The 12,106-nt window shown below is 43.8% G+C and overlaps 1 protein-coding gene across 1 annotated transcript in view; it reads right to left on the bottom strand.

Annotated features, from left to right (window-relative positions):
* Window positions 1-3,301, bottom strand: part of UNC5D (unc-5 netrin receptor D) — a 102,292-nt gene extending 98,991 nt beyond the window's left edge. Inside the window, exon 1 of the mRNA XM_040643172.1 lies at window positions 3,109-3,301. Coding sequence (XP_040499106.1) covers window positions 3,109-3,301 — 193 coding nt within the window. The remainder of the gene's footprint in view (window positions 1-3,108) is intronic.
* Between the last annotated feature and the right edge of the window lie 8,805 nt (window positions 3,302-12,106).

Genomic DNA, 12,106 nt, shown 5'->3' on the forward strand with positions numbered 1-12,106 from the left:
TATGGCTGCTTCTTTATCCTCTCTATGCTCCATTCCACTCAGGACACGACCCAAAAATGACAGTTTTAGCCTTGCAGAATTAAAACAACTGCTTCCACGAAAACACATGCGTATTGAGCTATCTCTGCTTTATTTTCTTTTTTAATTAAGCACAATGGAAACTTTAGTCATGAGCCACTCCACTCTGTCTCATTAAAGCTTGTTACTCACAGGCTTTCTTATTGGGTCCCATAATGGGAAAGTGTTTACTGGGGCATGGGGGAGAGATTGTTGCTAAGCTGCTAATGACACCATATGTGTCCAGATCTACATTCTTATTACTCCTGTGGGTCTGCAATAGTATATCCACTTCTGCTATGCAAGATACATGAAAGCAACTGTGAATTAATCAATTGTTATACAGAAAGGCAGCTGTTGGGTATTTCTAGGAAAAATCTGTGTGTCAAAAGGAGAACCTACCATGTACTATAAATGGGCTGGAAATGGGTTTTTAATATTAAAACTCCTTGGGAGAATTAGCAAGCAGTAGTAGACGTCGTGACAACTTAAGAATACACTGGGCTAGCATGTTATCCTGCTGGTTCCATTTTCCTTTTGCTATGCAGAGTTTATGGTATAATTAAGCAATTGTGCAGGGCAGCTGCCTCTGAAACATGAACTTAGCCAACAGAGTTTAAGAATGAGTCAGTCAAGTAGGTACTCTGGACTCTCTTGCCCGAAGAAAGGAAAGGATGGGTTTTGTTTGGGTAAAGGGAAACCTACCCTTTGTAATCCTAGATACAAAAAGTAGGCATTGTGTAAACCACTAGCGGAAAGAGTTGTTTTAGATGCACTGAGCGAACCCAGAATGAAAGTTCTCTTCTTCGGTGCCCTAGGAAAGACCGGGAAGGGACCCAGGTAATTACGGTAATGGAAAACAATGAAGCTCAGAAGGTCCAAGAGAAAATGCTTACCCAGGCAGCCTTTACTTTGATGTGATTACCGGCTCACCTTTTCAGGTGCTTCCTTTAGGTCGTTTTAGTAGATCATTCGATAGACAATGTGGTAAGATTAGCTTGGGGATGTTTATTTGAAACTGCTATTGTATAGATTGTCTTTACCCTTGATTTTAATTTCCAAACTGTCTATTCGAACTTTTCGTATCAATATACCCATCAGAAATGAAACCAAACCGGCATTCAACTGATATTTTGGTTGCCAAAGTGTCACTGTTGAACTGACCTATCTCACATCTTGATGAGAAGGATGGATCAGCTATCAGGTAGCTCAGCCTTAAAGATTTCCTCTCTCTTTCTGACCCCTGTGGCATTTCTCTGGCTTTGGTCTCATGACACATCAAGGCACTAATCTCTGAAGCAGACTGATTTAAGCTTCTCAAGCCACAGCCCTTAGTTTTCTATCTGGTAGCACAGAGGGAGAGGGAACAGGCTTCTCTTATTCCTCGGGTTCAAGCTAAACACCCCACCAATTTCACCCTTCTGTTCCCGTCAATGAGGCATACACCTGTTATTGACCTCCGGCTGCAATCCTCAGAGCAGAGAAGCCGCTAGGTTCAGCAAGTAGAAAGGGCATTGGTCAGAAAACCACCCAATGCTGGTCGTTAGGCTTAGAAAAAGTTTCTTGACAATCATACCACATAATTATCCTTCCGGAAGAGAAATGTGCAAGCATAAAAGCACTGGATGTTTAGTTTAGCTTGTAATTTGGATCCTTGGACTGTTATTGGCAAAGATTGCGTTATCTTACTCTCGGGGCATTCATTTTCTTGTGGAGGGCATTTAGGTGTGGCCATCTGTGATAGCATAACACTAAGGTTCTGTGCACCAGTCACAACTGACCAAGCAACAATCACACCCAAATATTAAAGCGATCATTCAGAGCTGGCAGCTCCATCTCCAGAAATGCAGCCCTCAGGGACAACCAAGGAAATCCAGAGACTCTGTTGAAAGCTAAATAACATCTAAGAATTGTAGGTCACCCAAGAGTCAAGCAGTGCCATTGTGAAACCTCCCGGAGAGGTCGGGAACTGAAGAATTGCTTTAGGGTCATGTTTGGCATGAAAAGAAAAAACTGGAGTGAAGGAGATTCCCCAATTGTAACATGACCTAGATCCTTCGCAAAGCTCCTGCTCCATAAAGCTGTTGCCCAATGCTATTTTAATCAAACCCGGCCTTCACTGCTGAAACAGCTAGTTTTACCAAGAGCACTCTGGCAGGCTACCAGTGACACGTGCGGTGATGCTGGCATCATTTACCTAGACTGCTGTTCATTGCTTCCTGCAGAGATGGTAAAATGTAATTCGTTTTTGTTGAACTGGTAGCCACTCTCTGTCTAAAAGGGCAGAATATATCCTGGTGTTGGGCTCTTATACACACACGCCTTTCCCACTGATGTAAAAATAGATCTTATTCACCTCTATGATTTCAGAGGCTTCACTCTTTTTCCCTTGGAAAGCTTAGTCATTGTAGCCATTAAGAGTCCCTGATCCTATCTGACCGACATCTCAATATGCAGAAGATGGAGGCTAAAGGACGCTAGAAAACCATGCATCGGTAGACAAGAGAGGAATGAATAGAGGGGAAAGGCTCACACAGCATTTTATACTCATGGGGGGATTTCACAGTGATCTTAGCTCCAGTGCTGGACATATGCCAAAGTTCCTTGTCTTCCTAGTGATTTTATGTCCGCTATAGAAAAATGGAAATCAAAAGCCCACTAAATTACACGTGCGTGACTAAAACCATACACGGCCAATGTCCACAGAGACGTTCATTCAGTAAAAGAAAGGACTTTAAAATGGCGGCCAGGAAAAGAAAAGAACTGCTAAGCTAAAAAGCAATGGTAACCACTTTCTTAAATCAGCTCTCTTGAAACGTTACTGGTTAGATTGATAGGTATGCACCTTTACGGAAGTTACGGTGATATGATATTTAAATGACCCCATCGCTACTAAAGTATTTGACTACTTGGCTACTCTTCTCACTCGTTTTCTTTTTGCTCTTGGAGAACGATTTTGCTTTCTGTTAACGTGTTCAAGCAAATGAATGGTCACAACGTTTCTTGCCATGTTGTGGACAAACACTGAAAATGTGAAACAGAAGGTGTTACCTAGAATGCAGAGACCATCTGTACAGTTTTCCGATTCCTGGCTTAGCCCTTCACAGAACTTGCCCCCGTTCCTTGGGGGTGGGGCCGTGCACTCCCGAATCCGCAGATGCTCGCACTCCGGGCTGCAGACTGACCATTCGCTCCACACTTCCCAGCTCCCGTCCACTTCAAGGGAAACAAAAGGAACCACCATTAGAGCGAAGCAGGCAGCTGTCAGGGGACTCACCCCAGGACTGCTGTTGGTCTTACGGCTGGATTTTAAAGAAATCACCACTACCACCAAAAAAAAAAAATAATTTCTGCTTATCTTCTCTCCATGGTTTCTGTCCTCAAGACAGAGGCTAACAAAAGCAGTGGTGTAATTCTCTGGCTACTTCAGGAGGGGACCAGTTACTGACTTTAGGCAAGCATTCACATGCTCCGTGCTCCTGGGGTGGCTAAGAATGTCATGACCTGTTCATTCCCAGTCTGGCATGCCCAAGTGCATCTTAGCTGGACAGATGAAGCATGTGGGGGTAATCACCAGTTCCTAGTGGGTAGACAGTTTACAACAGAGAGTAGAATGAACTATCTTTAAGCCCTGAAAGCCCTAAACAATAAGAAGTTAAACCTATATATATTGATAGTATTAAAGTAAAACAGGTCAGTCAAACCCCAAGACACCAGGACTTACATAAATAGAATTTCGTGGGTCATGGATTGTAGAAATGAACAAACTGATTTTAATTCCACTAAAAATTGACCCTAGAGATTATGGCAGCTGTTGGAGGCAATTGTCCCATTACCTCCTAGGAATAGTCCAACCACGCTTATGTGGGTTAAGATAGATTGTGCAATTTTTAATCTAGAGCAATTAGTCAAGAAGAGGGTAACATAAAAAGTACTAAACTTGAAGCAGCCTGGCGACTTGTCCTGGTTGTGTTCACATATTGGCTCCTGGGCAATCCCTTAGCCTCACTGTACTATTTCTGTCAACTGGGGGATAATAAAACTCACAACACAGAGCTAAATGACATTACATGTATAAAAGTATCTTGCACAGTACCTGGCACATAGTAAGCACTCAATAAATATTTACCGAATACGAGTTTAAAATGAAACTCCAAGAATAAGCTGCTGCTGAGAACCTCAGCTTGGCTCTGAGCGGAACTAGATCTGAAATTTTAAAGACCCGAGGCTCGAGTCCAGCGTCCTTGGAGTTAATGTTTTATAATGCATGTGAGACCCAGCATCAATTTATTTCTCAGTGGGAGGATATGCTTTCCATAAAGAAAGTCATCTTCCATCTCATCTATTCCTCATTGTAGAAATTGGGTTAGAGCCAGTAAGAGATGAACAAAAGAGCTTATAAGAGCCATATCTGGTCAATGAAGCCTCTATTCAGAAAGGAAGGCGAAGGCAAACACAGACCACGTGTCAAATAGAAACTGCTGTGATACTAGACAATCCCTGCCATTGCATTGGAAATAAATACAAAGCTGATAAGGTTAGTTGATTGGTAAGTGATGAAAAAGGGTCAGAGTTTTGCTTCCTGCTTTGTGCTCACGGACAACTTCATCCTTGTTATTGTACAAGTAAGTGCCACCAAATGGGAGAACCCAAGGAGAGAAGGGAGGGCTTAGCCCAACCAGACACGGGTAATACAGAACTACTTCCAAGCCTTCGGCTTGTTGATGGTGAGTGTCCAGGATCATGTAAATATTAAATGTGTGTGTGTGTGTGTATATACATACATACACACACACACACACACACACACACACACACATACCCCCAAACGGAGGTATCTCACCCATGTTCTTGCTATCCTAGCGAGTTCCACACTAGCACTTTGCACAGAGGTTGCATTGTGAGAACGTGGGGGAGGATAACTTTGGGAAGGAAGGTTCTATTCGGTGCTTCCCACCAGCTTACTAGTGCCGGTGGGTCAGAAGGGAAAAGGGAATCTACACATATCTCACCAGGACAAAGAGAAGTGCAGGTTATTTTCTGCACTGACATTCCCTCACAAAAGGCCCCACCATTGAGAGGAGCTGGGTTGGTGCAGGTCCGGGAACGTTTCTGCCATCCTCTACCACAGCGAACATTGCAGGCTGACCACTCTGTCCAGGAAGACCAGCCTCCATTCACTGAGAGAGAAAAGTGGGGAGGGGAGAAAGAAAGGAGAGAGGGTTTTACTGATTGCCTACTATGTGCAAGCCACTGCGCCGGGTGTTGTGAGCTCGACATCCAGGGACCAGGAGACCCTGCGGACCCATACTGGCTGCCCCGTCACGAGGCACCAGTGGGGCTCACCTCGCCTCTGTCCCTCAGTCTACTCATCTGATAGGAGAGGGACCCAGAGGATTTCCTCTGTGGGAAATTATGAAAACTAGGAAGAAGTCATCAACATCTCTCTAAAGCACTTGAAAATCCAGAGTACGGGAAGGAAATATCAGCATTTGAATTTCTATTACTTTAAGTGCTTCAAAAATAAATCCCAGGGCTCTTCTGTTGTGGAAGGGAATGCCTTTACTTAAACAGCCAGCAAGGTCTTCTATACAATACCTGAGCTATTTAGCAAATAGCAGTGTTTGTTTCTGGTGGATTTCCTATGCCAGGAGAGGAAGTGCCCACAGCGGGTCTGGGGAGGATGGGAGTGGATGTTGTATTTGGGACGGGTGGGGAGGCAGAAGTTGCCCACTTTGCTTCTTTTCAAACACAAACACAAACACAATGGGAGAAAATGAACGACTTGTAACATTATTTTTAAAAGAGGGATTGGAAAAGTCACTCTCTCACAGTAGTCCGGTACTGGAAGGAAGAACAACACATCAGTAGCAATAGGGATGTGTTCTCTCCCTACCAGGTGGGAGAGGCAGGCGAGAGCACAGTTGTGGATGACCCCTACAGTCCTTTCAGCCCTAAACAATGAAAGTTGTAATGAAAGACACATCCCTCTACTTCTCTGCTTTCCGTCCTCCCTATCCATTCCTGGACTTTGGGCTGGTCTTACCATAAACCACCACTGTGGCTGACAGGCTTCTCCTCTTGGCCACGATGTTGGCTGCCATGCAGGTGTAATTGCCCGAGTCCGAGAGCCGCGCCTGCCGGATAATGAGGTTGTGGTCCGCCCTGGTGTCAATGTTCTCGTCTTGCTCGGAGTCGATGGGCTCCTCATTTTTCAGCCATTCCACCTATAAGAAGAAAGGAATGTTTACTGGTCATTAAAAAGATAAAGAACTCTTTTCTGGAATTGCTAGGTGAGCAGTTCTGGTGTGGGGGAGACAGACGTTCCCGACACACAGAGCAACAGTGATTTTCCACATCCCGTCCCTTTTATCTAGCCAATTTGGCACATTCAGGGAATGAACACTCGAGTTAATAAATGGAGGCAAGAAAAGAACGCAAATATGTACTGACTTTGACCTATTTTTTTAAAAGGCGGTGGAAGAGAGAAAAGAGGGGACTACAATGAGGTCATTTCGTTGTATTTCATTTTATTGCAACTCTGATGATGACAACTATGTTTCCATGACAAGTCCAATATGGAGCTCAGAAAATCAACACCTATATGCAGAACATTGTGCTGAGAGGATATTTATGTTGTCAGACAAGGTTTCAGGTCAATGTTTGCATTTAAACACATTTTTAGAAAAGTGTGATGGGGCGTCTGGGTGACTCAGTTGGTTAAGAGTCCAACTCTTGGTTTCAGCTCAGGTCATGATCTCAGGGTCCTAGAACTGAGTGAGCCCTGCCTCGGGCTCCATGCTCAGCAGGGGGAGTCTGCCCCCCACCCCCTTTCCCTGCTCGAGTTCTCTCCTTCTGTCTCTCTCTAAAATAAATATTTAAGAAAAATTTTTTAAAAAAAGTGTGATAATGTATAAAGGCCAATATAATACCGATTTGGGCAATCATAGGCAGTAAAATCCAAATCTCAGTGTTCTCTAGTCTTGGAGATACATTTCTCTGGTGATCAGTTATGTAACTCCTTCAGTGATCCAACAGACATTTAGGCTGGGTCAGACGTCCGGCACATTTAAGGCCCAGCATCTCCTCTGGAAGAGTGGACTTCTACCCTTCTCTGGGCACAGGCTAGTCCCAACTCTGACTTATTTTCTCTAGTTTGCTCCCGGAGAACCTATTTTCCTCTTTCCAGTTCTACTCTAATCCTACTATTGGCCCAAATGTCCCTTTCCTTGGACATCTGGAGAAGACAGAGGTGGAATCTTCTGCTCCCTAGATCCTCTTCTTCCCCCCAGATGGCGTGTACCACCCTTAAGTGCCCCTATTTTATCAAGCAGGCCAGTTTCACCCCTGAACTAACTGCCCTCCTTCCTCATTGTGTCCTGTGCCTCCACATCTAAACAACATCTCCACTCCCCAGTGCCATCTTGGTAGCGCTAAATGTATCTCGTTCAACAATAACCGTCGAGCTCCAGGTATCAGCGTATATTATACACGGACATTTAACAGACTCATCAAAATCGTCATTTAACACAGAAAGCAACAGCAGGGGCGCCTGGGTGGCACAGCGGTTAAGCGTCTGCCTTCGGCTCAGGGCGTGATCCCGGCGTTACGGGATCGAGCCCCACATCAGGCTCCTCTGCTGGGAGCCTGCTTCTTCCTCTCCCACTCCCCCTGCTTGTGTTCCCTCTCTCGCTGACTGTCTCTCTCTCTGTCGAATAAATAAATAAAATCATCTTAAAAAAAAAAAAAAAGAAAGAAAGCAACAGCAGTGACTACACCAAAGAGACCCCACACAGAAGCATATGCATTGGGGGACTTTCCCTCATGCCCTGCCCACCATTAGCATAGATGATTGAAAGTTGGTTTTGGAGTACGATGCCTCATTTCTGTTTAAAGAATTTACCAACAAACAAGTGGTGTCTGTTGTACAACAGTTCGGTTTTATAAGGATTTCTTGGTCTCTACAAAAAGGGATTTATTTATCAGAAGAAAACCTATTAGGATCCTTTTATAATGACATTTACCCCTAGTACTCCCCCATTAACAAGAGCTCAGAGTAGGGGAAATCATCGCCATCCAAAAGCTACCCTCCAGGAGGTCAATTCTGGAAACTAAAGTGATGTGAAGAGCCAAAAGCAGAGGTCTGAGAACTGCTTCTACTAGCAAGAAGAGGGGGGAAAAGGAATGTGATTCAGGGCCAGGAAGTAACGAAGCCAGACTACAACCCCAGGAGTTCCTGACGGGATCACCTCGTCCCAGCCTGGAGGAGGCCTAGGCACTAACGATGACCCCTACGCCCCAAAGCACTGCTCTGCTTAACCAAGCAGGACAACGGAAGGGATTTTAACACACATTCGAGCCCCAGTCTGTGACAAAATGCCCTGTTCCCCACTGACCCTGCATACTTTATAGTAATTCCCTTATTCCCTGATGAATATTCAAACACACACGGGATATCAGAGGGGGGTCTGGAGAGTTGGGTAAAGCGAGATAGACAAAACCATATAGCCTCTTCTTTCATGGGTCTTAGAGTTAATGGGCAAGGTGGAAATAAAGAAGTCGGTCCACATCGCCACCAGAAAACAAGAGGCGGGGAGTCACACTGTCACCAATATCTGGGATGAAACGCTTACCGTAAGGCCGACAGGGATGGATTTTTAAAATCCTCACCGTCACAGCTATGTCACCGGAAAGGAAGAACAAACTGGTCTGCTTAAAGTAGGTCTGGGGAGCTTCTGTTCCACTCCACTCTCCTGGTTCAGAAATTCCGAGTGTAAATTGCCCCGTTTTCTGATTGCTTGTTCCCTTCCTCTTGCTATTTGTGGGACCTAGAAAGTTGTTCCCTGTGTCCCCACCTAAGTCTTCTTTACCACAGTTCCCACAAACAGCTGGTCAGTAAAATCGGGCAGTTCTGATCCAGAAGGAAATTATCTCTAGCGAGTAAACAGCCAGAAAGAGCTCTGGAGACCAAAACCAAAGGAGTCCCAGCACCTGGAAATCACAGAAAGCTTTCCTGAAGGAACTCCAGCTCAGAAGAAATCAAAACCGCCATCATCAAGTAGAGGTTGGCCTCAAATTGCAAACTTGCATAAGAGTAAACCATACACAAAATGAAACAGCCAACAAACTAGGGAAATATTTGCTACAAATGCGGCAGATAAAAGGGGGAAAATATGATGATCCGAGGACTCATAATCTCAAGAGCTCAAGCTCTCATACACTGATGGTAGAATTCCATCCTTAATAATACAGCATAAAGATGAAGGAAAAAAGGGACACCTGGCAATTAAACAATGAATAAATATCCTACACCACTTTTAAAAAGTTACATATAATGAAGTTTTTCCTACCAAAATACCAAAGACTAAAATTCTACACACACACACACACACACACACACACACACACACAGTGGTTTGTTTTTTGCTGAACTTGCAGAGCATGGGGCGTTTCTGCGGTTGCAGAAATCCCCTACCATTATCCCCTTTCCAGGATGGGAACGGCAGCCTCTAACCACCTGGGCTGTTGCCTGCTTTCATTCTCGCCTCCACAGTTGATTCTCCATGAAGGAATCAGATCATGTCGCTTTCTGGCTCGAAATCCTTCAATGGAGAATCTAAGAACAAAATAGCAAATCCTTATCAAGGCTAACAAAGTCCTTCCCATTCTGAACCCCCAGTTGGTTCTCCACCTCAGATGCCGCTAAGCAACCCCTGCTCCCACGGCTCCAGCCCTCCCAGACTCCTGCCTGTCCTGGAAAGCTCCATCAAGTTCCCACCTCATGGCCTCAACACTTGCGGATTCCTTTGCCTGGGAGGCCTTTCCCGATAAGCACCCTCATGGCTCAATCTCACTTCTCATTCAAGTCTCTGATCAAATGTTACCTCCTCAGGGGCGCCTGGGTGGCGCAGTCCTTAAATGTCTGCCTTCGGCTCAGGGCGTGATCCCAGCGTTCTGGGATCGAGCCCCACGTCAGGCTCCTCTGCTGGGAGCCTGCTTCTTCCTTTCCCACTCCCCCTGCTTGTGTTCCCTCTCTCTCGCTGGCTGTCTCTGTCAAATAAATAAATAAAATCTTTAAAAAAAAAAAAAAAAAAAAATGTTACCTCCTCAGAGAGGTCTTGCCTAATACACCCTTTTCCTAAGCAGCCTCCCTTCCCTTGCCCATTCCCTGCCCTAGCTGCTTTAATCTTCTTCCTAATATTTATCTCCATCTGATAGTCTTAAAGAGAGTAATGCCTTTTGTTCTTGTAACGATGATCCTAGGAATTTACTCAAAAGAAAGTATTAGGGCTACACCAAGGATTTAAACACAGCAAATTATTTTTGGTAGAGAAAGAGAAAAAGGGAGGGAAGGAGGAAGAAAAACGTATGCCAAAGCCACATGCCAAATAGAGCTTTGTTTAAATAAATCATGATGTAACAATATGATTTAATGTTACATAGACATGAAAAGTCCTGATTTCAACTAGTGAAAACACAGAAAATGCTCCTAATAAATGAAAGAGTTAAAATGCAAAATTATATGTTTAGCGTTGTCATAAATTTAAAACAAAAAAAAATCATGAACATATATATACTTAAAAAATGATTGGAAGAAAATGCAGTATGTTTATAGAGGTTTTAAGAGAAACCTTTTCTTCCCAGTGGTTAATCGTGGCATATTCAACGGAAAGCTATTTAGTAATCTGACAAAATCACTTTAGCTTAAAAAATCTCTCTTAATTACCATGTGGCACAGTGGTTTTCAAATTTATATTTAACCATAGAACGTTTCCTCAGTTTAATGCTTATCTGAAAGCCCAAGATGAAAAAATAGATAAGGAAATTTCTTATAACGCTGAAGAAGTGAGGTTATCAGAGCCACAGATGGGAGGGACCCCAAGCTGCATTAACATGGCCATTCCCAGAGCCACTGTTGGCAGAACTCCAGGACAGATCATGCCTATCCTTCCCTATGTCAGTCATGCCCCAGAGAGATGTTCAGTGCACAACCTGTACCACCATAGAAGTTGCCCCACCATACGATCTACCCCCTCCCCACCCACATGTAGTATGGACATATGCAGTGGTCTGCTGCTGGGGCTTCCCAGATCATGGTTTGCAAAACACTGATCTAGGATGAATGCGGTATCGTAGTTACATACATGTCACGGTATATCAGTGTTTATGATGTCATGACGGAGCTCCCTCAACCCAGTTATGTCTATAAACAAGCAGCGCATTAGGAGACTCCTAACTGGGGGACTGTGTTTTTTTTTTTTTTTTTAAATCCGTAAACTAATAGTTTATCCGTTAAACTGATGGCAGGATCTTTATGAGGAAATCAGTTTGGTATGTTCTGGGCTTATAAAAATGAAGAATTGCTTTTGGATTTACGCTTTTGTCACTTAGAGAAATTTTAAAACATTTTTGATGAGCTAAGTGCTCCTAATGTTGAGTAGTTTAATAAATAAGATAGCAAAAGCGTTCCCTAAACCAGCAGCTGCAAACTCCAATGTTCCTGGGGGCCAGGGAGGAAACATAAATTACCAAAGAGGCCCTGGGTACAAGACATCCATGCACATCGCTTGCATATTAAAGACAAGGGGCTGCTCATTTCCCCAAAGGAATGAGCTCACTCTCATTTGTCTTAAAAAATATTATCACTTTCTGTCTGCTTTTGTTTTTCCTATTTTAGGTAGAGACATGAGTATTAAAAAACACCCCCCAAAACCCCAAAAACCCAAAAACCAACAACTATAATGAAAGTGACAACGACTTCATTTTTGCTTAAAAATCTCTCGCTTTTAATGTATCACGGCAGTCTTTGAATTTCTGGAGTATTGAGCCTCCGAGTCAGGATGTATGGGAAAGTGGTGGCCCTTTATGACAAAATGTAGATGACCCGTCAGGCTCAGACCGTGGCTACCCCTGTAACCAGAGCTTCCAGCTCTCCCGAGAAAACCAGGGACGTAGAGTCTAACGTTATATATATATATATATTTTTAATGATTTTTTATTATATTATGTTAGTCACCATATAGTACATCCCCAGTTTCCGATGTAAGGC

The sequence above is a fragment of the Ursus maritimus genome, unplaced genomic scaffold (genome assembly GCF_017311325.1).
Source record: "Ursus maritimus isolate PB19 unplaced genomic scaffold, ASM1731132v1 scaffold_28, whole genome shotgun sequence".
NCBI classification, from domain to species: domain Eukaryota; kingdom Metazoa; phylum Chordata; class Mammalia; order Carnivora; family Ursidae; genus Ursus; species Ursus maritimus.